We start from the raw sequence: 23,877 nt of genomic DNA, 5'->3' as shown, positions 1-23,877 counted from the left end.
GTAACGTCTGAATCAGTTCTCTATTGGCTGTTCCAGGAGGAGTGAGTAAACAGAGAATTCTCAACCAATCATAATACGAGTTGTAACAGTGTGACGCAGAATTATAACATTTAAGTTCCTTCCTAAATGATTTAATTGGTTGGCACCAGAATACCGTTCCCATCTTTATGAACTATCAGTTTATTTTGCGATACTCTTGGTTGAAAGGCTACTTGCATGTCCTTCCCGATTCTCACAAGTTCATCAGTTTTGATGTGCTCGGGCCTAGTTGCTGACAAAAATTGTCTTTATTTTGCTAGTATACTCAAGCAGTGTGGCTTATATGTGAACTACTATACTGACCTCAGGTTCCTGGTAAATACTGTAGTAAGAATAATATTGCCCATGTGTGGTGTAGCTTCCTACATTGTCATTATCATTGTTGCATTCACACGATGTGAGCTTTGTGTAATCTTCTGTGTCGTTCACTAATTCCTAATTGGGGCTACCCAGCAGGAAATGGAGCTCTGTCTAACCGTTTCTCAAAAGAAGAGAGTTCTGTAGATGTGATTTATCCTACAGAGGGCACTGTTGTGCTACAAACAGTCTCTCTATAAACATGTTTTTTCATGTCTTACTGTTTTACTTCTGCCAATGTGTGAGCTTCATTAAACTGTGTTTAATTATTCTGCCTAGGGACACAAGTTGTTATAATTCTAAAGGACTTATCTAAGGGAAACTGGCAACCTGACGATGTCTGGCCAATCAGGGCACAGTGTCTTGTCAACAAACTCCGGGGCCTGGTATCATTTTCTATTGCTCTTCCATGATCTAACTACAGCGACTAAACCCTGGGAAAGTGCATGAATTCTCTTGCTTTTAGCCAATCAGTGTGCAGCATTCGGCTTGTGGCTGTGTTAATGTTGCAACTGGGACTGTGTGCCTTTCAGCGAGTGTCTGACTGCAGCTTTTGGGTATGATGTGATGTGTGATGTTCATGCTTCAGAACGACTAACTAAATTTGTAGTCCTACGTGTAGTGCATTCAGCTAATGTAAAATAATAGCGATCATGTAGCCACCAATATAAATACTTTTTCTACATTTTTCTACTGTTGAATGCAGTTGGGTTTGTACATAGCTATGTTAGTCTACAAAGTGTATATTATGGCTCGGTTTAAGTATAGCTGTTAGTGCTCTGTTGGCCTAAGCATGAAGCCTTTTTGCTAAATGGGGCGGTTTACTTGTTTGCAGCACACTTTTCTCACAGTGACTTACGCAACTTATATTTTCGTGCAGGTTTGGGATGTTGAATAAATGTTCCCACATTCTCATACTCTCCTACATTCTTCTTCACAAAACGTTCAACCACAATGCAGTAATTTCTTCGCAGTCCACTAACCTGCCAGGACTACCACTAAAAGCTCCCTTTCCTAGTAAACTCGGCTGCCAGGACAAAAGCTCCTAACTTGCACCTTGAAACACATTGCGCATTGGCGCAATATAAAAAAACAATAAATAAAATAACACTACAAGTACTCTGTGGTGAGGTTTACTATAAACCTTTTTTAAAAGTCTTAAACTTTCAACAACATCAACATTCACAACTTCTTCTGAGAAAACATGAGGCCCATTGGTGCTGTTTGTTCCACTGTTGTATTGGCCACAAGCCATGCAGGTTTTTCTCCTCTACGCCTTGATACCTTCTATCAGGAGAGCTTCTCTCCCGCAACTCCTGTTTTTTACACTTTTACATTAAACAACTGCTGACAATGATTTTGTATTAAGCTTGGCTTAGACAATACTTCTTGATATCTTTCTTAACTATTGCCTCTTCTTTACTCTGGCAATAATGGTTACAATTAGCTGTCTTCAGTTTTGCCCTCTCTTGGCTTTGCCAATATGTGTTTCTGTTTTGGTTTAATATTGCCCTTTCTTTGTTTTGACAATATTCTTAGCTTGGTTGATAGTAAATGCAACCTTTCCTCTTGTTCTTTAGCTAACATTGTTATAACTTAAATATGATTCTCTTTCAGTTCGATAATCAAAATAAGGGAAATTAGAAAGTTGTTGACTACTATGGAGATTTCTGAAAACTCCTTACAAAGTTGTCTGTCTCACATTTCTGACCCCTCACAAGAGGGAGAGACCAGAGACAATCACTAAGGATAGTGAAAGAGAAATTGATGTTCTACGGTGTAAAAGCTGATGGTGGCTTGAGGAAGACTAGCACACAGTCACAAGAGTCAATGCGTCAGTGTAGTCTCTTTGCTAGGGCTACTACGACGCTGTTTATGACTACCTTTTGGAGCGGAAACCGGTTACATGGGTTGCGATTTCAATTGGCTTTGAACCAAATGTTCATAACTTTGCTGAGAAAAAATTGCCAGTGATTGGTCAGAATTGGCATGAACATTCGGGATGGAGAGGGTTTTGGAAAGGAATAGAGGTTCAGCACAAAATCCCTGCAGATAAATAGTGTCTCAAGAACTGTATATAATAGAAATATTTTATTTAAAAATAATGTTATTGAATAAATCAACTTTTCCATTTTTAGTTTTACATAAATACATTTACAGAACAGACAAGTTAAGACTAAAAATACATGGAACTATGAAAATGTAAGTAATAAATTAGAATTGCAATCACAAAATTTAAATAAAACAATTAAAATCAACTTACTAACCATAAGAAAATAATCTCATTACAAGCTCATGTGTGTTAACCGTCATCTTTTCAGTGACATTCACGTTATGATGAAACATTTTAAATATATAAGAAAAAGAAGCAAATATTATTAACTTATTTGTTTCAATTGTCTCAAATCATCATTGACATCAACGGATTGTCTTATTAATATCCACATTTCATCGACATAGAATTCATCATAATAATTGAACTTGTTAATAATTGATGTCATCAGATGAAATTATCTAGTTAATTGTTATATACTTCAGAGAATATGCATTAAGCGATCCAAAGGAAAGGGGGGGAAGCATGGTTTAACACCAAGGCCATGGCGTAACCATCTAATCAACACACAACATGTCTAGATGTTAGAAGCAAGTCAAAAAGCCGTTCATATGCTATCGAGTATTAGAGAATCTGTGAACAACGCATTTCAGTAGTTCATGGTAGCTATTCTAAGACTGGTATTCAAGGTGCAAACAATTAAGAGTCATGAGCTTTCAGCATTGGTTTTTCCAAGATGATCACAGTGTTTGAAAAAATGTTTGATCCTTAAAGTGGAAAGAGCTAGACAGTCTGTTATAAGATGTCGTAGGGTCGCTCTCTGTTCTTTTTTGATGCAATAACGACAAAAATTGCTTTCTTCACTGATGATGTCTAAGCAAGTATGGTTCAATTGAGCAGTGTTTTTTTCTTTCCGAATGGATTCTCTCTGAAGTCTTTGCACTGAATACACAGTCTACGCGTAGCTATCCACTCCGTTAGATATAGCTTTATTTTGGCCCTCTTTGGCTCTAAGATGAGAGTGTCTATAGTGACGTCAGCTCTGGCTAGGATATCATAAACGGACATTCTCCATTGGAGTGCACATTTGTGTTTAGACAGGAGCATATATTCTGAGAGTATCTTGAGCAGTGTGTTCGAATTTCCTGCCAAAAGGCACTTCCTAAACAATGCACAAAGGCGCCAATTGTACAATACATGGAGTGAAATCAGTCCTAGTTCATACCTCAGCCATGCTGTTGGTATGCACTGTGGTAATCTTAGAGTCTGTTTACAATATTTTACTTCCGTCTTTTGGAAGAGGGTATTTGTTACTATTTCTCGAATTTCCATACCATATAGTAGAACAGGAGAGATTTTCTGGTTGTAATAAGTAATGGCTGGTTTTAAGGAAAATGTGCCATATTTGGCCAGGATGATCTTGGTTTGAGAAATGACAGTTGCAAGTTTTGTTTCTACCATTTGCAGATTACATTTATTGTGGGGTTGTTTGTCAATGACCATAGCTAGGTAGGTGTAGTGAGTAACTACCTCTATCCTGGCGTTATGCAGAGTCCATGAGGGTTTGCTCCAAACATAGCGCTTACTGCGACAAGACATTTTAGTTTTTTGCAGATTTATAATCAGTTGATTGGAATCTATGTATTGTGACAAGGCATCGAGTAGTCTTTGAAGGCCCATTGTGGTCTTAGAGATTAAGACCAAATCGTCTGTATATAATAGGGCAGACAATGTTTTGGGGCCTAACTTTGGTGCATCAGCAACAATATTATGAAATGCATACTTCATAATCAAAGATGAAAAAATTAAAGATGGCAGAAGCAAGTATGCAACCTTGCTTCATACCTCTGGTTGTCTGGACAGGAACAGATAGTAGACCCTCAGTTGTCAGACACATTTGAATTGAGGTATCTGAATTAAGGGCACCAACAATCTCAATCAATGTGGAAGGGCAACCAGCGTGGTGTAACTTGTTCAGTAGAAGCCTTCTCGATATAGAGTCGAAGGCTGTGTGGAAATCTACGAATGCAAGGTAAATCGGTTGTTTGGTGTATGAGGCTTGAGACTTAATTGCATTAAGGTATGTCAAGTTAACAGCAGTCCCCAGGCCGGCTACGAACCCTGTTTGGTTCAGGTCCCTCTTTTGTTGTGACAGAGTCCAGTCGTTGAAACTACGAAGTACAAAACGTGCAAAGATCTTTCCCAAAGCATCTAGCAATGCTATCGGCCTGTAAATTATGGCCTGGGAACGATTGCTTTTTTTAAAGATTGAAGCTATGACTGATTGTGTCCAAGAGTGTGGTATAGTGCGACTTTTAATAATCTCAGCAAATATATTATTCAGGAATGTGGATCAGATTTTAGGTTGAGCTTTTAACATTACGTTGCTCAGCCAGGGACTCTTGACCCACTAGATGTTTTTATGAACTGCTCTATGTCTGTTTCAGATGTTTCTAATTGCCATGGCTGATGGGCAAAAGGGCTAATCGAGACAGTAGAGAAAGTAAGATCAAAGTATAGGCTCGCAAAGTGCTTGCGCCACTGCAGCTCAGTAACCCCATAAATTTGGACAAGTGATTGGGATGCATGATTGGCTTGATTTAAAAGACTCCAGATTTGAGCAGAGTTTTTGTTTTGTCATAGAGAGTAACATGGTCTCTCCATCTCGTTGGTACATTAAAGCTTGTCTATCACGAGTCCAGTTTCTATAAGTGCATTTTGCTTTTTTTAGAGCTACCAACCTTTCTGCTTCTGGCAATTGATGTAGGGGCCTTTTGAAACGTTGAAAGGCAGTTTTCTTTCGCATTAGGTCCGGGTCAAAAGTGTGCCTGTTTTTGTGCAAAGGTAGAGATGAGCCTGTGAGTGAGACTTTGAAAGGAATCAGTGCAGCCGTGTATTGAGAGTTATTGTCAATTTTCTGATTCTGTAAAATCAGGTGATTCAGTTGCCACAAATTGGCCACGGTCCAGCAAAAACGGTTTCTGCCATTATTGACTATTAATGAAGTTTTGAATTGTTGATTAATAACTTTCATTGTTCTAGAATTCCTTGTCCAGTAAAGAATGAGCATGGAATGATCACTAAGTGATTGCTTGATGATCTGAAATGTTTCAGCTTCAGGATAAAGATGTTTATCCAAATAGATGTAGTCAATGATGCTCTGCGTTCAGCCTCTGGACCAAGTGTGATGTGGAGGCACATCTCCCGGTAGGGACCCATTAGTCATGTAAAGTTGTCTTTCTTTCATTAAGTTGTCCATCTTGCAACAGCATTATTGCCGGACAAGCTGTGTAAAGGGAGGTAATGTAAATCAAGGATCCCCTTGACAGTGGTGTTAGTAATACTAGGGTCATTCATGACGATATATAATTGTTCTAGGTCTTTAAAAAAGCGATCGTCAGAGATGCCAGCTGAATTTCTGTAGATATTTAACAAAGCAATTGTGCGACCACAACTTTGAAATTTTACTAGTTTTAAAAAAGAAATCGGAGCTTTCCATGGCTGGATGGTTAGTCCAGCACTGGTTTTGACTGCCACTAATAGGCCCAAACTGGGTCGTCCTTTCTGAGAAGGTTTAGCTGGCAGTAACACTTGGAAGATATTCATAATGCTGGTCCTGCAAAGGTCAAAAGAGGCATACGGGCGCGGATTGACATTTCCTTATTAAAGAATGATGTGAATGCTACTTCTTGCATTTCGTTGTATGGAGGTTAAGTCTTTGCGTTAAGGTATCTGTGTAGGTAAGAAGCTGTTTGTTGATGAAAGTAGGTCGCGTGGGCATCATTGTTTCAAATGTGTCGTGTTGCAGGGAATTATGAAGGGCCTGTGTTGTAGGGAGCATTATCTGCTTTTGGTCATGCTCACATAGATTTGTGGGTGGTGTTTGCACGAGGGCTAGCGTGCCAGTCTCTGTTGTGGCGACATTTGTTTTTGGCTGAGTAGATAAATATTGGTCGACAGCTTTCCTGATTAGAAAGCACCGCTGTTCAAGAGATAGATCAACTATTGATGGAGGGAGCTGTTTAGATTGAATCTTGCTTTCTTTATGCGTCTCCCTATTTGCTTTGGAATTGTTAGTCTTACCGGCAGATTGTTCTGCCAGGTCTGAAATGAGCTCATCCCGTGGCAGGTGATTTAAAGGATCAGCTTTCTTCTGGGGATGTGGTTCTTTTGTGCCTCTGACTAGGTTTTTATATTTCTTAGTGATGCCAGACCAGATTTTACGATATGTTTTTGTCCTGAAGTTACAATGCGTAAGAACAGTTTGGAGCTTTTTTTGTGTGTTCGCGGCTCCAGGCTTTAAGTTCTTGGTCTTATTTTGTTGCGTCAACTGGGGGGGGGGGCTTATCTGACTTAACTTTATTAGTCTTCTTACATTTTTTTTTGCAACTGAAAATGTCATAACCTTGAGTTGGGTTTGGAATACCCAAAAAGTTGGTTTTAGAGTAATTTATTTTGAGTGTGGGTAAGTTGGGCGAGTCATCTCCATCAGAGTGGATAGCACGCGAAAATATAGGTAAAGCTGTATCTTTTGGAACACTTCGAGTAACTTGTGAGGGACGTTCAAAATCTAGGTTTGGGTTAAGTTGTAGATGGTTCAAAGAGGAGGGGCGAGTAATCGTTTTGTAAGGCTAGGAATGGCCATATCCATTGCTGAAAGAGTAATTGCTAGCATTGAGTTGGACTCAGGATGATTTTTTTGTAGCAGAATTGGTTTGAGTAGAGTGGGGTTAGTGTATGAATCAGATGAAGCAGAAATATCGGATAAGCCATGAATAAATAAATCAGGAGATTGTGATAGGTTCGAGACAATGTTAGCTGACAATGTAAGCTGGCATGCAGGGAGATGTTCGAGTGAGAAACCGCACTGCAAGCTTTATCGTAGTCAAAGCCAATCGATGGATGCGGAATGCACTATGAGGTTATATTTTTGTTCGTGGATAAAAGAGTGGTTGGATATGATTTATCCAAGAACATTTGGCAATATAGGAGGGATTGATGTCAGGCGCTCAAGTTCAGCTTGAGATGTAGAGTGATTAGTCTCAAAATTGTCTATGGTACGATTGTCTCGCTCAATAGGATGAGAGTCATGTATGAAGGATGGTGACTCAAAATGAACATGTGTTTATGGTAGACACAGTCGAGCAACGAGAGTAGTCGAAGTTGCATTCGGGTTTATTTCTAAGTTGTTGGCGGAAGTAGCTGTTACACCACGGTTTCATAAATGACAAAACCCACGGATGTCTGCTGTCATGTATTTATGGTTTTGTATAGATACAGGAGACAAACAAATTGCTTTCCTGTTAAACACGTGTGGGTGTAAGAGGACTTGTGCGTGCAGTGTTTTTCAGTGCAATGATATCTGACGGCATGTTTGTTTTCAACGTGTAGGTGCATACAGACATACAGAAACAAGGGAGTAAGTGTTCACAGCTTTGCTGTAGGAAACTGGCCTGCACATCCCTACGAAGGAGAAGAGATCATAGAAGTGCTGGGAAAGAACCTGGTGCCTGCTGCTTGCTGTGCGGCGAAGCGGCAAAGCAGTACTTCCCAGGTACTTCCTCCTGGTGCGCGCGGGTTCCAGAGATGAAGGCTGTGTCACGGAGTGGGTGGAGCCAAGTAATTCAGCATGTAAACTTTGTTAAAACAGCAATTCAGGTAGCAGGAGTAAAGTCCAAAGCAATAGTCCACAGAGATTAGCGCGGCAAAGCAGTACTTCCCAGGTACTTCCTCCAAATGGGCTCTAGCAGAGTACTTTTTTTAAAAATAGTTTTTAATTTTAACAAATTAAACAATCAAAACAAACCAAACAATAAACACGTCATAGGTGCAATATTAAAATGATAAGTCCACTGCTGTCTCGATCCTCCTTCTTTCCTCCCGGACCTACCCCACTTCATCATTCTCTCTCGTCTCCACTGGGGGTGCACAATGGTCTGCATCTGTCGAGGAGTCCTCCTCTCCGGAGCCGATTTCAAACAGAGTGGCCCTTATGAGCCTCTAAGCCAGTAATGACCCATCTAGGTCACCCCCCCATACACACTGCTTCCCCCATACCAGTGTCTCCGCTTCCACCCATTTCTGAAGGTCGCGCCACCACACCTCCACCCTCGGTCTATTATTTGCTTTCCAACCTATTGCGATTCTACGCTTGGCCAGTATATAGGCCAAGTCCTTAAGTTTGCCCACATGCTTCATCTTGCGTGGCCTGGGAAAACCCTCCCACCATGCAAGCCCACAAGGATTCCACCTCTAGTTTAATCCCTTTTCATTCAACCGGTGGGCCACCTCCCCCCAGAATCTCCCTATTTCAGGGCAAGCCTAAAACATTTGTACCATTCCCGCATTTACTTCTCCACACTTGGGGCATGTTTGTACTCCGGCATTCTTAAATCGTGCTATCCTCTGAGGAGTCATATACACCATGTGGGTAATACACAGCTGTATTTGCTGCAATCGCGCATTTCTAGACCCCTTTTTGTGGTACCTCTGAGCTCTCACCCACAACCCGTCACTCATAGATTCTCCAGCTTCCTCCTCCCAGTCCCGTCTGAACTGGAGCACCTCTTTACCCACCTCGGACATCAGCAGGGGTTCTACAAGAGTACTTCCTCCCAATGGGTTCTACCAAAGTAGCACAGAAGGGAGCTTCAGAGATTGCCATGGAGGATTCTGATGCAGGCTCAAATTGTACATTAGAAGGAGCTTTACATGTCCAATTTCACTGTAAAACCAATGCTCTTTCAGTTGCTGTAGCTGATCAAGAGTGACTTTTTCCCAAACATTTTCTTAAATTCTTTGTGAAGATGCAATTCAGTTAGTCAGTTTGCTTTCAGTAAAAATATACAGGGAATTCTTTCATCAACAAATGAATGACAGGTCACATTGGGAAAAATGGGTTTGGATTTGGAAACGATTTTTTACATTCACATTTAACTGGAATTAATCTCTTGGTTAGGAAGAAGATTGACTTGTAGTAAGAGCAGAGGGTACTTCTTCTGAACCTGAATCTGTTCTAAAGGAGTCTGTCAACCTGCAAGAGACACAAGAAACAGCAATTAGTACAGAAACTACTGCAGTTCATACAAACACATCCCACGTCATCTCTGACGCAAGCATGACTACAGCTTCAAGCTGATACAGCTCTCATTTACACTTAAGACTACAGACCTCAAGCTCTGCGTTCAACAATGGTGTCGTAGAAACACTTTAAAAAATGTTTTGGTACCTGAAAGGCCTAATCTGGGTCACTGGGTTAGTCCCCTGGCTTACCGACCTTTTTAGCCTCAGTGAGTCCCCATCCAATGTTTCATTGACTATATGTAATGTGTTCTTTGGGAGTCCCCAAACATTGATGACAAGGTGACCCAAAGGTACCCTATAGACTTCTCTCCCAGCAGGGACCCCAATGCTGAGTAGCTAACTGGCTGGTTGCAGCTTTTTGTGTGTTTTAGTGGCTGTACGAGGCTGCAGCCATTTTCATTTCTTAGGAATGAAAGACATGCTCCTGATTCTCCATCTAGAGCCGCTCTCTAATTGTAATTCTATACAAACCTATTAGAAAATAATTCCCCTCCCTACAGTAGCCTGAACACTCACTTTACCCTCCTGCTTTTTCAAACGTCTTCCCCAGACTGTTTCGGAATTACAAACCAGGTGCTTTGTGATAGGTGCAAGGTTCAACTAGTTTGTGCCTTTTTTACCTACACCGCAAATAAGATTTGAGATGTTTCCTTGTGTATATATAGCATTTGGGTCCCATTCGAGCCGATTCAAATGGAGAGGCCAGGAGCCCTCTCTCCTCTCAACACGCGCTATAGGAGCAGCTTCTGCCAGCCCGAAACAAGCACCCAGCTCACACGGAGCCCACGAAGGAGCATTGGCTCTGACAGCATGTATTCTTGAGTGCAACTGAAATCTAATGCCCACACTCCTTCCATCTTCAGCCCGCAGGCTATGAGTTAAACTACCTTGCCTGGAGCAGCAGAGTCATGTACTTGCTAATCGCACTCGCTCTCACCAGCATTCCAAGATGGCCAGTGCCATAGCGGGCTGTATTGTGTTTATCTGCGCTGCCTAGCAACAGGCCCTTTAATATCCAATCCACTCTGCCGGCAGGCAGAAGCCAGCCCACATGACGAAGGACCACTGAAAAAGGCCCTGTCTGACCCTGTCTGGCCCGTCGGAGCCAAGGGGCCATACACGTACCATTTGTGTGGTTCCATTTCCTAGCACCTCCCTCACTCTTTAACTTGACTAACACGTGCCGAAATGATGAACTATTCTAAGGGGTCCAGCACTGAGACTACGAACCAATGCCGCCTTTCTACTGCCTAGGCTGCCGCGGTAAGCAAGATCTTGGGCCTCATTACAAATCGTCTGGTATGGAAACAACGGTGGCGGTAAACCCGCCGCCACCGTTGTTTCCATGCCGGGCGATCACAACTCCTGCAGGTGGGAGGTGATGTTCCCGCCAGGTCTGACCTGGCGGGTTTAACACCGCCCGCCTGCAGGCGGACGAGGAAACACCGGCAGCATTACGAGATGCTGCTGGTGTTCCATGATCCCCATTCCCATTGAGTCCCATAGGACTCAATGGGAATGGGGATAAACACCATTCCACCTCCGTGATTCCCGGGAAACCGGGGTTGTAATGCCCCGGTAATTCCGGGAATCACGGAGGCGAAATGGTAATACGAGTCCGGCGGTAACCAGGCGGTTTTACCGCTGCGGTTACTGCCGGACTCGTAATGAGGCCCCTTGTGTCTAATGTTATGCAGTTTATCACCATCTGTGTTTCTGCAAATAGTGCCTAGTGATCACCTCCTTTTTCGCACCTGGAATTTGTTCCTTTCTTAGTTGCGTCCTCCTTTTGGCAAATGTGCAATGTATTCGCTCCCAGCCTAGATCCTGTGATCCCCCTTGATACTACGCTGACTATTGATCGCCATTTTGGCAAATGTGCAATTTATTTGCTGCTAGCCCAGATCCTGTGATATTACATTAAGCATTGCTCGCCACTTCTGACAAATGTGTAATTTATTCCTTGCTAGCATATATTCCCGGAACACCAAATAGACCACTGTACGCCACTCACTATCTATCTCAGCTTATGCCTGTTAACTCATGCACCCACACACCTGCATAACCACATGCATACTGTTTGCATTTAGTGCCTTCTCATTGCTCATAATGTTACCACCTGCCTTAGTTGTTACTGCCAATACAGTGATGCATCATACTCAGCAGGTCACCAACACCCTCCGCTCCAGGCCTAGCATCCCTAGTATCTCTCTAAGAATGTCCACAACATTACCACCTTCAGATACTGTATCAACTACCAAATTCCTGCCACCTCTCCTGTTACAGTCAACTAAACACAATACTACTCCAGGTACATCAGTAAATAGTTCCCTCCTGCTCACACCTCTTCAATGGATCCAGCTATGTGCAACTCAACCCTTACCTAATCAACCTAGTTCGACAAACATTAGGAACACCAGAGTAGGCTCAATACTTAAATATGCCCGCCGACCACCACCTAACTACAGAAGTAAAATCATCACTAAAACCCTGCAGAAAATAGAAATAATCAAACCAGACTACGACAATAAGAACAATTACTCAACCACATCAGCAAACACCTCCCTAACTACAAGCATCCCTAACATTAATACGCCTCACATCAAGTGAGCACTTAAAAATGCTAGATCCTTGTCAGCTCACGCCCTTGACATTGCGGACCTTATCATCTTGAACAAGCTTGACTTCCTAGCTATAACCAAGACGTGGCTTCATGAGGCATAAGGTCCAGCACTCACAATAGCCATACCGGACAATTATACTATTAGACTTGACAGAGAATCCTCTAGAGGTGGCGGAGTCGCCTTTATTGCCAAGACCCAGCTTGGCTTAAGAGCTATACCTAACCAACCTTTCCCTCGAGGAGAACTCATGTCCATCAAATGACCTCTAACGGCATCATGAACAGTAACCATCCACCTCTTATATAGACCTCCAGGCCCCATATCTACCTTCGAGGAAGCTATCACACACCTACTCAAATAATGGGAGACCTTAATCTCAGACTCCATGATATAAATAATGATAACTACTATACTTATTAATGCAGTAAAACCCGACCTATCTACCAAGAAATGTCTCAACATTGTTAGGGCCACCATAGGCGCAAAACTGGACTATTGCAATGTCCTCCTACTAGGCACATCCGCAAAAAACATCAACAGATTACAAATCACACAGAACAATGCGCTTAGAGCAGCTCTCAGTATCTCCAGGAGAGAACACATCTCTCAGGCAAGACAAGAAGCCCACTGGCTCCCGATCAAAGAGCGCATACTGTTTAAGACACTCACAATCACCCACAGATGCCTATCTCAAGCACCCCCCCCCCTACCTAGTGGAACAAATACACCAAGCTCAAACACTCAGACCTAAAAGTGACATATACTCACACCAACTCACAATTCCTGCCTTCAACAGAGACAAAGCCGGTGGTTCCAGCTTTGAAGTATTATCACCAAAATCCTGGAACTCACTACCACTCCAACTTAGAACAGAAACCACCCTCATGGCCTTCGAGAGGCATTAAAAACCAAACTATTCAAGTAAACCGTACCCACTCAGCTGTTCCCCTGTAACCATGGAACATTGTACTGTATGTGACTCAACCATTGTACCTGCAACAAAACATTGTACCTATGCTCAACCTGTATCCAAGTGAATATTCCGTAACAGCGCCTTGATGCCCGAGGGCAGTTTTGCGCTTTATAAATGGAAATAAATAAATACATTTTTTAAAAAAAAATAATGCCCCAGGCTTAGCAATACGATTACAGAATCAGGTTTCTCACACCGCGTAACCAACCCCACACACAGTACAGGGAGAACACTGGACTTGATTGACGACCTTAATTGTGACAATATGATTCTCTCCAATGCACCCTGTGCCTGGTCCGACCATGACATCATCTCATTTACCTTACAGAACAGTCCCCGCCCCAACCACTGCAACTCACTTGCCCCACCAACACTCACTAGAAACAATCACAATATCACAGTAGAGAAACTATTGCTGTTACTACAACCCTTCATCAACTATCCGTACTCTAACACAGACCCTTCGGCATTTGTGGAGCTATACAACCAAACACTACATCAAGCTATCAACACATTAGCACCATTGAAAATGCGAAAAGCTAAGCCACGCACTCAAACTCCTGATTCACTCCTGACCTCAACACCTCACGTAATAATAAAAGAAATTCTGAAATCTTATGGAAAAATCACCCCACAGCACAGAACAAAGAAAAACTCCTAAAAGCCTCTAACAGATATAAAACGGCTATCCACCAGACTAAAAGTAACATTTACAATGATAGCATCAATAAAGCTAACTCAAGCACGAGAGAACTATTTATCATACCCAGAGAAGAAAAAGAATCCCCCCTGCCACCACCAGAAGACCTGGTGCACCAACATACAAAAAGCGCTGCTTGACAAAATAGCACTCCTACAAGCACTCCTACAAGCAAAACTCGAAGCAAAAAAACTGAGTATCACCCCTGACTCACTCCAACTGGAGACTAAGGATTACTCCTCCAAACCATGCAACCTGTTTAAGGTTTCCCCTCTCACTACTTACGAGGTAGAAGACATAATACCCAGCCTCAAACCATCAAGATGCTAGGGGGACATCTGCCCTGCAACTATTTTCAAAGAGGCAGCTAGGGATCTCGCGCCTTTCATCACCACACTAATAAACGCATCCGTTGAAACCAGCACGGCCCCAACCAATCTGAAAGATGCTTGGGTCCTCCCACTACTAAAAAAACCTAACCTTGATCCCAACATTCCTACTAATTATAGACCGCTAACTACAGTATCTATTCTTTTGAAAAAATTAGACAGGGCAGCATACCTACAGATATAGAACATCTAGAAGCTAACGATCTTCTAGGCCTGTGACAATCAGGCTTTAGACAGAGACATGGCACTGAAACAGCCTTGATAGACCTGAAAGCACAGATGAATGACATAAAAGATAAAGGTAATTTAGCCCTCCTCCTTTTACTTGACTTATCAGCCGCATTCATTTAAGTCAATCACAAAGTTCTATGCAAACACCTCGTCAGCGGCCAATTACTTAGCCAAAGCTACCACTTGGATACAATCATTCCTGGACAACAGAACCATGAGGGTGGTGGCACTGTCTGCGCCAGCTGAGCCAGCTCTGGTCTCCTGAGGTGTACCTTAGGGCTCATGCGTATTGCTTCCACTCTACAACATTTTTACGAAGCCAGTCTTCGATGACATTGACGATTTGGGTGTTGCAGATGACACCCAAATCCTTATCTCTATCATTGGGGACTACAACACTGACTGACTCGAAACTGTTAACAAAATGTACCTAAGCATTCAAGCATGGATGGCCACACATGGCCTCTGCCTTAATGATGATAAGACTGAGTTACTGCTCATCGGTTCTCAGACCAAACTAAACAAACTAGACAGCCAGTTTGAATCCTTTAATATAGATGGCATTAACATAAATGTCTCTAAGGAAGTGAAAACACTCGGAATCTATTTTGACTCTTCACTGACCCTGACTAGACAAGTCAATGCGACAGCCTCTGTCACAGCCTACACATGCAAACTAATTAACGCTTGCAGACACTTCCTGTCAATAGTAAGCTGTACATCCCTGTCAAGCTTGTATTACTTGATCTCTCAGCTGTATTCGACCTGGTGGATCACAAGGTCCTCTGCAGGCACCTGGACTCAGCAGCCCATTTTTCCATAGATGCTATCAAATGGATAGAATCATTCCTGAGTGATAGAACTATGAGAGTGTTATCCCCATCGGCAGCGGCGGACCCCACCCTGTGCAGGGTACCTCAGGGCTCATACGTGTCTCTGACTCTATACAATATATCCACCAAATCTTTGTTCGATGATTTGGACATTCTGGGTATCACCTACACTAACTATGCAGATGACACACAGATTCTCCTCCCGCTTGCTTTCTGGGGATCATGGCAAGGACCTGGTGCTGGTGAATAGGGTCTATCTCATTATTCAGGCATGGATGGCCACCCACGGTCTCTGCCTGAATGATGACAAGACAGAGTTGATAATTCTAGGTACCCCCTCTAACATTACTAAACTGGGTCATGAATATGCATCATCCATTATTGATGGAAATAACACTATAGTCTCCAAGGAGGTACAAATCCTGGGTTTCTACCTGGATTCAATGATGTCCTTCAACAAACAAGTGAAATCACTGGCCTCTACCACAGCCTACACGTGCAAGCTTATCCGAGCTGGCAAGCCTTTCCTCTCAAGTGACAGCTGCATTATCCTGGCCAGAGCATTCATTCTCTCCAGGTTAGACTATTGTAATGCTCTCTACAGTGACGCCAACAAAGCCAGTATCCAGAGATTACAAATCCTACAAACCAACGCTCTTAGAGACGCACTAGGCATTAACAGAAGAGCACACATGACCTCGACTAGACGTCAATACAAAAGGCTCTCTACCCATAATAAAATACAGCAAAATAATCGCCTCCTTGACACATAAAGCATTAAACAATGCTGTCCCTAAAAGGCATACAAGAGTTAGTAACACAAATTGTCTTGTGGTACAGAGATTTGGACTTAACCAAGATTGGTGGTAACAGTTTTCCTGTGAAGGCTGCCAAACTCTGGAACTCCTTGCCCTACGAGCTGAGAATTGACCAACCCTATTTACACTTTAGAAAGAGATATATCACTTATCCCAACCTGACTGAAGGCTAGTTTGAACTGACACAATTGCCTACACCATGCTGCCCATTATTGTAAATTATTGTACATTATATTTGGAACTGAACTGTATATATTGGAATTGTATTTTATCTGAACCTGTATATCTACACTCTGTCTTGTATTTAATTTCACTTGTACATTCATGATGTTATACTGTCAACCACTTTGAAACTTTGTAAGCCGTGCACCTTCTTATTGCTGCGCCCTGTTACCCCTGGGTTTGGTGCGCATTAGAAATAAAGAAACAAACAAACAAAGAGCACTTAGACTTTCTAAACTAGATTATTGTAACGCCCTGTACATAGGAACTAACAAGCAAAATCTAGAAAAATTGCAAATACTAAATAACGCGCTAAGAACTGCGCTTAACATCCCTAGAACCCACCATACATCGACGGCAAGACGAAATATCCGCTGGCTATCAGTCAATGACAGAATCACATTCAGAACCTTAGCACTTGCTCATAAATGCCTTTTCTAATTCAGCTCCCGATATCTAGCTTGCATATTCACAAGATACTTCTCCGACCGACCTACCAGGTCCCAACATCTACACTGCCTCAAGATCCCTAGATTCAAGCTCCAGAAAGCAGGGGGCAGCAGCTTCCCAGTACTAGCTGCGGAATTATGGAACACCCTGCTTGTAGCCTTTAGAGCAGAAACTTCTTACTATTGCTTCAGGAAAAATTTAAAAACATGGCTCCTCACACAGTAGGTACCAGAATCATGGGTGAAAGTTCCATATATGGTAGTGTGGGGAAGTGCCAACCAGACTGGCTGGAGCCTTCTCAACAACCGTATGTTGTGGGTAGGCCTGTGGGTGGGACCTGGGTGAATAGAGTGTGTGACGAATACGCATTCTATGTTGTGGGTGTCTAGTATCTGGTGTTTGACACAATGACTGAGACAGCCCTGTCCGAAACCAGTGTGAATGCAGTGTGGAGTGTTGAATGGCTGGGTATTTGTCCCAATACACATAACTTGTTGTTAGTGTCTGGAGAGAAGTGAATGGCCTGAATGCACTGTGTGCCTGATTGGCTGCCTGCCTGCATGAATGCCCTTAGTCATGATTGGATGCTTGAGTGTGACCCAGCGGAATGAATGGGAGATCATCAGTATATCTGGGGACGGTGTCCAGTCAACTCGTCGAAAAAAAACTGGTCGACTGCAATTTGGTCGACGCAATTTGGTCGAAAACCAAATGGTCGAATTTTTTTTTTATTTATATATTTATTTTTTGGGTTTTCGTTTAGTTAAAAAAGGGGTTTTTAGAGAAAAAAAGGGGGTTGGGGGAGGGACCCCCCCCAAAAAAAAAAAAAAAGGGTTAAAATAAAAATTAAAAAAAATTCGACCATTTGGTTTTCGATCAAATTGGTTCGACCATTTGTCTGGTCGACCAATTTTTTTCGACCAAATGACTGGCAACCTCTGGGGACCTTTCACTGCTAGGAATCGTGTTCAGAAGCTGAAGTCCACTACGACGAGTAACTGGAGTAACTGAAGATTGACCTTGATGCACTGCTGGACGAGAAGAATTGCTGTTGCTCTTCTTCGCAATCTGAAAGCTGTTGTGCCTCCAAGAACTGACCCAGCGAGGACCTGGTAAGGCGCCCTCTTCCCGAGCTACGAGGGACCATTGTGCACCAGCTGATCTTTGCCAAAGCTCCCTGGTAGACAGACCTTCGACAGGTTGCCGACCCGAGACGGGAACTGCTGCGGAAATCCAAGGAGAAGCGCCCGGACTGTTGTCCGCCACTGTCAACAACCGCCGTCGCCGACTGGAGCCGACGTGCGCCCGTTTTGCCTATGAACTTTCAAATCCAAGGACGCTCTCGTCCGCATCATCGCTGCTGTATCCTGCTGGAGAATGCCTGACCGTCGACGCGCCGAGGAGCATCCACCGGTGGGTTTCCCGCCACCCAAAGACCACAGAGACAACAACGACTCAACGCCCTTGCTGGGCCACAGTTCTTCAAACTCTTTGCGGTCCAGAAATATCGACAACGAGGTGCCCCGCACGCCTCGTCCTGGCAGGACGTTTACGCTTCACCGTTAACAAGCACCGCTAGGAACCAAGCGACCACTTCACCGCCATAGCTCGACCTGTTCTCCGTCAGACCTTCGACGACTCGTGACTCCTGCCTTAAAGGGAGGGCACTCAAGAAGGGCCATCAATTCCCCAATGAGGAACGCTACAACGCCAGGTACTTTGGGGTTGCAGAACTATTGGGAAGGCTGTTCCTTCCTCTCTCTACTGCTGGTTTCCTCTTTATTTGATCTGTGTGTCATTCTGACCGTATGCACTTTAATGAGATCTGATAATATTTGTGGTAACCATATTTACCATTGTTGATTTCGGAGCACAAAGTGAGTTATTGTGATAGTGTATATGACGTTGAATATTAATTATATAAAGACTGTGTTTTAACCAATACAGTGTGCGGGCATTCCATTGTGGGTGCTTGGGGACTACACTGTACTTAAGAACCAGACTGCAACACCTCCTGAGAAGCTAGGCCTTGATTGCTCGACCACGCACCAATAATAGAGAATATTGGCAGGGGTCCTCTGTGTCTCTCCTGTACCATATAGAGAGAGCAGAAGTACAGACTACCCCACTCCGGCGTTTCTTTACAATGACAAAGACTGAGATGGTGGTGGGAATGGAGTTTGTATGTATGGAGTTTGGAGTCCACTCACATTCTGTGTTATGGGTGTCTGCTTTCGGTGTGTTTGACACAATGCCTGGGCCATCCCCGACTGAAACTGTTATGAATGCATTGCGGTGCTCTGAAAGGCTGAGTGCTTACTTCAATCCACATTCTGTGTTATGGGCTTTAGATGAATGGCCTGAATACCTGTGAGCCTGATTGACAGTCTGCATGAATGCCCTTGTGTGTGATTGGCTGAGTAATTGGGGACCAAATGTGTATATGAAGGTACCCCTCACTCACCAAATTGTTCTTGTCTGGAAGCTGAAGCTGAAACCGAAGTCTGTATCCTGGGTCCAGTTGGAGGAAGAAGTCTGCAGGTGCATCGCTTCACGAAATCCAAAGACTGCTGTGCTGACCCGAGGACAGAATCAAGAGAGGATGTGCATAGGAGATCTCTTCCCAAGCTACGAGGGATCATTGTGCAACCTATTGCTCTCCGTCAGAAGTACCCTGGAAGCCAGTCCTGTGTGCCTGCTGTCTGGAGAAGGGGTCTCGCTGAGTCCAGAAGAGGAGTGCCTGGACATCTTACGCCGAAGATGTCCAATGGTGTCCCCAAGAGACCGGAGGAGTGTTCGTGACCACATGAAGCTGGATTGCAGTGTAGCGCCCAGACGAGGGGATACCCTGGCATAGTGCTGCTTGACACCCGGAGCTGCAAAAGTTCCAAACTGCTGAAGAATACTTTAAAGGACATCCTTGCAATCACCACTGAACACATTTCCACGCAGAGAAGACCCAGGGGCTCGTTGGGTGCAGAGGAATGTCCACCGTTGAGTTTCCCGCCACCAGAATCCAACAACGATGTCCCGAAGGTCCAGCTTGGTGAGGGTCCGTGGTCCAGCCCAGTGATGAAACCCAGGTTTCCAGAAGCCATCCAGAAGTCCGTGCTGCAGCACCGAAGATCCAAAAGACAGTGAAACGCGAAATCCTGAAACCTGACACCAGTCGCCGCCAAAAGTCATCCAAGGCCCCCAAGGCTTGTATCTTCACCTGCCAGGCCGTTTCAGAGTCCACAGCAAGTTTCACCTTCCTAGGACGTCCACAGTCGGAGTAACCACCATCCAACGGAGTGCACTGCGAAGACCAAAACTGCTGCCTTTCTGAAGGTGCTTGGGTCCTTCTTTTCTTCGGACCTCGACAACCCTGTGACTCCTTCCTGTAGAGGGGGTCCATCCTCAAGGAGTACCGTCGAGTACAGCCAACAAACTCTACCACACCTCCTGCCAGGTTACCAGTGGTACTGTGATGAGGAAGAGCCTTGTACAGCCTCAGGGCTTGTCCATGGTTCCCAGAGTCATTTTGGCTCCTGTTCCCCTGTGGCATCTCAGGTATATTGGGGCAGTAGAACTTTTAAAAAGAAAGCAGAGCATTATTGAACCTTTTTGGACTGGGCTGTAAAAGACAAGATAAGGTACTCCCTAACTTTTCCATTACAAGTAGCCCAGGTGGGTGGGCATCCTCACACAGTATTACTATTTATGATATGATATGATATGGCATGTATAACGCGCCTGTACACAAGTGTTTGAGTCTCGCTAACGTATACTGCCTATGTTCTGACACTAACCTGCCTTTCTTCCCTTAATCTATGAGTGTACACCTTACTTGAGAATTCACATGCCTGTTAAACTGTCCTTGGTTGGTGTATTATTACCGAATTTAAGTCTAGTGTGGTACAACATAAAGTGTATATATTATTGCAATTTTTGAATTGTGTTGCCAAAGTACAAAGGGTTATTATTTATTTGTATGTATTTTGCTGAACCCTATTTTCTATAAAGAAGCTGTGTTCTCACTTAATATATTGTGTGGACATTCCTTTGTGGGGGATTGGGGAAACACTGTGCTTAAGAACCAGCCCGCATTATTATCACCTCCTGAGAGCTTAAGCCGTGGTTGCTCGTCCATTGCTACCACATAGAGAACTAGAGAACCTAGGCTGGGGTGCTCTGTGTCTCTGTCCCAACCATATAGAGGGCAGAAGTACAGATACCCCCCTCCAGGCTATATATATATATACATATATATATATATAGGCTTGTGGATCTGCTTAGAATCACATGCTTTGGCTTTGCATAGGTCAACATCTAGTGGCAAGTTGTTCTTTCGCGGAGTACATAGCTTGACCTACTTCGTGAGTTAAAACTCATCCAAAACTCGTCTGTTGTTTACATTTCGACGCACTAATTCAACGGCTGTTTCCCTTGAACATCTGAACAGCTTATTCCGGCTTCAGAAACAGACGTTCTGTTCCGATGACAGGCTTTAGCCTACACTGGGCTTCGGCCTAACCAGTAGGGAGAGTTGGGGGGGGTCTGATCCTTCTTTGTTAAAGAATGTATACCCCCATTTCCTGCCCCTACCTTTGTCCTGCTGCCTCTGTGTCCGCCTTCCACTATGGAGCGCACCCCCTTTAAGTTCTGTCCCAAGTTCAACAGAAAGTTCTCGTGGGTCGACAGAGTTTGCATCCACTGCATTCCATGTGACCATCTCGAATCCCGTTGCACGGCGAGCAAGCCCTGTAGGCCCAATACCCTAAAGGAGTACCGGACCAAGTGGTGGGTGGCATACGCCATGGCGGCAGAGCCGGAAACAGCCACCAGGATTTTTGTCACCATTTTGGCATTGACATTGAGGAATCCAGTCACGCAAGGACTGGCTTCATTTAAAATATTCTCAATGAGAAAAAACATGTTAGCCAGGCTATTCCTCTCCTAGAGTACATGAAATAAAGTGTTGCTCCGGCCCGGTCTACTATTTCTCTTACTGGGGCAGTTAGCCCATGGGTGGAGAAATCTTTTAGGCCCCCTCCTTCAGACCCCCTCTACATTAGAAGTCACGTCAAGCCTGATTCTCTGGTGGTGACCACTACCAGAAAGAGAGCTGGTGTTCCACTCTCAACCTCTAAAGGGCACCCCCCAACAAGGATTGCAAGAGACTTTATATGCTGGGAAAGCGTATTACGACCTCTGCTATGGACTTCACCAGGATAGCAAACAATACCACCTTGCTTGCCAGCTACAGCAGCACCCAGTGGGATGAGGCCGCTCCCACCTTCTCAAGATCACCACCGAAGGCAAACAGGTTTTCCAAAACATCCTCAAAAATTGCCTTGGATGCCGCAGACACTTCTGGAAGGGTTATTGCAGAGGGTACACTCTTAAAAAGACATTCCTGGCTCAGAGACTCAGGATTTAAGCCAGAGACCAGTCGGCTTTAATCAACATGCCCATCAAGGAGGGTTTCCTCTTTGGAAAAGCTGTCGACCAGCTGGAGACAGCAAAAAATGTGCATGAGACAATCTAGACCCTTGGTCAGATCTCCAACATGCCTTTCATTCCTAGAGGAGCGTTTAACACACACTAACCTTTGGGTGCAAGGCTCGGGAAAACAAGGCCAAGCCGGAGCAAGCACGTCTGGTGCCTCCTTTTACAGCCCCCATGTTCAGTGATCCTACCAATACCAGCAGCGTGGGTTTTGCCGCGGGAAAGCAAGAGGTAGAGCTGCAGTATCTATGTGCCACCAAATGATGTCCCATTCCATGTTTCCTCCCATGCATCCCCAGTCGGGGGTCACATAACACTCTTCGGCCAGCAATGGGAGGGAATAACGTCAGACCGCTAGGTCCTCGATACTATGGCCAAAGGATACTCAGTTGAGTTCCTCGAAACACCTTGCCACCATCCACCGCGTGTAGGTTAAATGTCCTCCGAACACCTCCACATCCTCAGAGGGGATCCAAATCCTATTACAGAAAGGAGCCATAGAGCTGGACCCTTCATGGAACAAAAGCAAGGTATGTATTCAATGTACTTCCTTGTTCCAAAGGAAGATCACCGCCCTGCAAACACGTATGTCAAACCTCAAAAATTCAGGATGACAACGCTGCAGGAAGTCATCCCACTATTGAAAATAGGGGATTACATGGCAACATTGGGCATGAAAGATGCATACTTTCATATTCCAATGTTACCAGCGCACAAAAAATACCTCAGATTCAAAATGGGAAACAAGCACTACCAATTCAAGGTTCTACCATTCGGCATTGCGTCTGCCCCCAGGGTATTCACAAAGGTCCTGGCAATGGTGGCCGCTCACTTGCGAAGGCAGTCCATTCCAGAGTGGCTAGTGAAACAATGGTCACAAGCAAGCGGTTTGTGGGACAATCTAGTGCTGGTTTCGCAACCTCTGGTTCAGTCGCTACTGTGATGGAACAGAGACAATCTGCTAAAGGGACAGCCTTTCCACACACCAGCGATCGAGGCCACTCTCACTACAGACGCATCGATGACTGGGTGGGGCGTTCATTTCCTGCATCAGACTGCTTACTGTCTGTGGACCCAGGAGCTAACTAGGAAGCACATCAACCTTCTCAAACTACTAGCGATTCTCAAAGCACTTCAAGCCTTCAAGACTCAGCCTGCACACACAACAGTCCTAGTCCTGCCGGACTGTACCACAGCCATGATTTATATAAACAAACAGGGGGGTACACATTCTCCAGGGCTGTTGAAAGTAGCTCAGAACATCTGGCGATGGGCAATACATCACATGTTCCTAGTGGCACTCAATTCTCTGGCAGACGTACCAAGCAGGAGTATAATGCTACCCTCAGAGCACAAATGGCAACTAAACACAGATGTGCTAAACGATGTCCTCTCAAACTAGGGGTTCTCAGAGATGGACCTTTTTGCAACCCTTGAAAACGTGCAATACCAAGATTACGCGTCCAGGTTTCCCCAGACAGAATCCAAGGGGAATGCACTTCTGATTAACTGTCAAGGTAATTTGCATGCACCACCCGCCCCGCCACCTCTGTTCACCAAAATAGTCCACAAGCTACACCGGATACAAGTAACACTGATCCTAATAGCCCCAATG

General features: G+C 44.1%; 1 protein-coding gene across 1 annotated transcript in view; it reads right to left on the bottom strand.

Annotated features, from left to right (window-relative positions):
- Nucleotides 1–2,491: 2,491 nt before the first annotated feature.
- The window catches only part of LOC138452989 (ribonuclease inhibitor-like), a 295,852-nt gene continuing 274,466 nt past the window's right edge, over nt 2,492–23,877 (bottom strand). The window contains exon 13 of the mRNA XM_069605375.1: nt 2,492–9,482. Within this exon, the coding sequence (XP_069461476.1) occupies nt 9,404–9,482 (79 nt within the window). The 3' untranslated portion in view covers nt 2,492–9,403. The remainder of the gene's footprint in view (nt 9,483–23,877) is intronic.

Source organism: Ambystoma mexicanum, chromosome 4p, assembly GCF_040938575.1.
Source record: "Ambystoma mexicanum isolate Mex_15411 chromosome 4p, UKY_AmexF1_1, whole genome shotgun sequence".
In the NCBI taxonomy this organism is placed as follows: domain Eukaryota; kingdom Metazoa; phylum Chordata; class Amphibia; order Caudata; family Ambystomatidae; genus Ambystoma; species Ambystoma mexicanum.
This window is presented reverse-complemented; position numbering and strand designations above follow the sequence as displayed.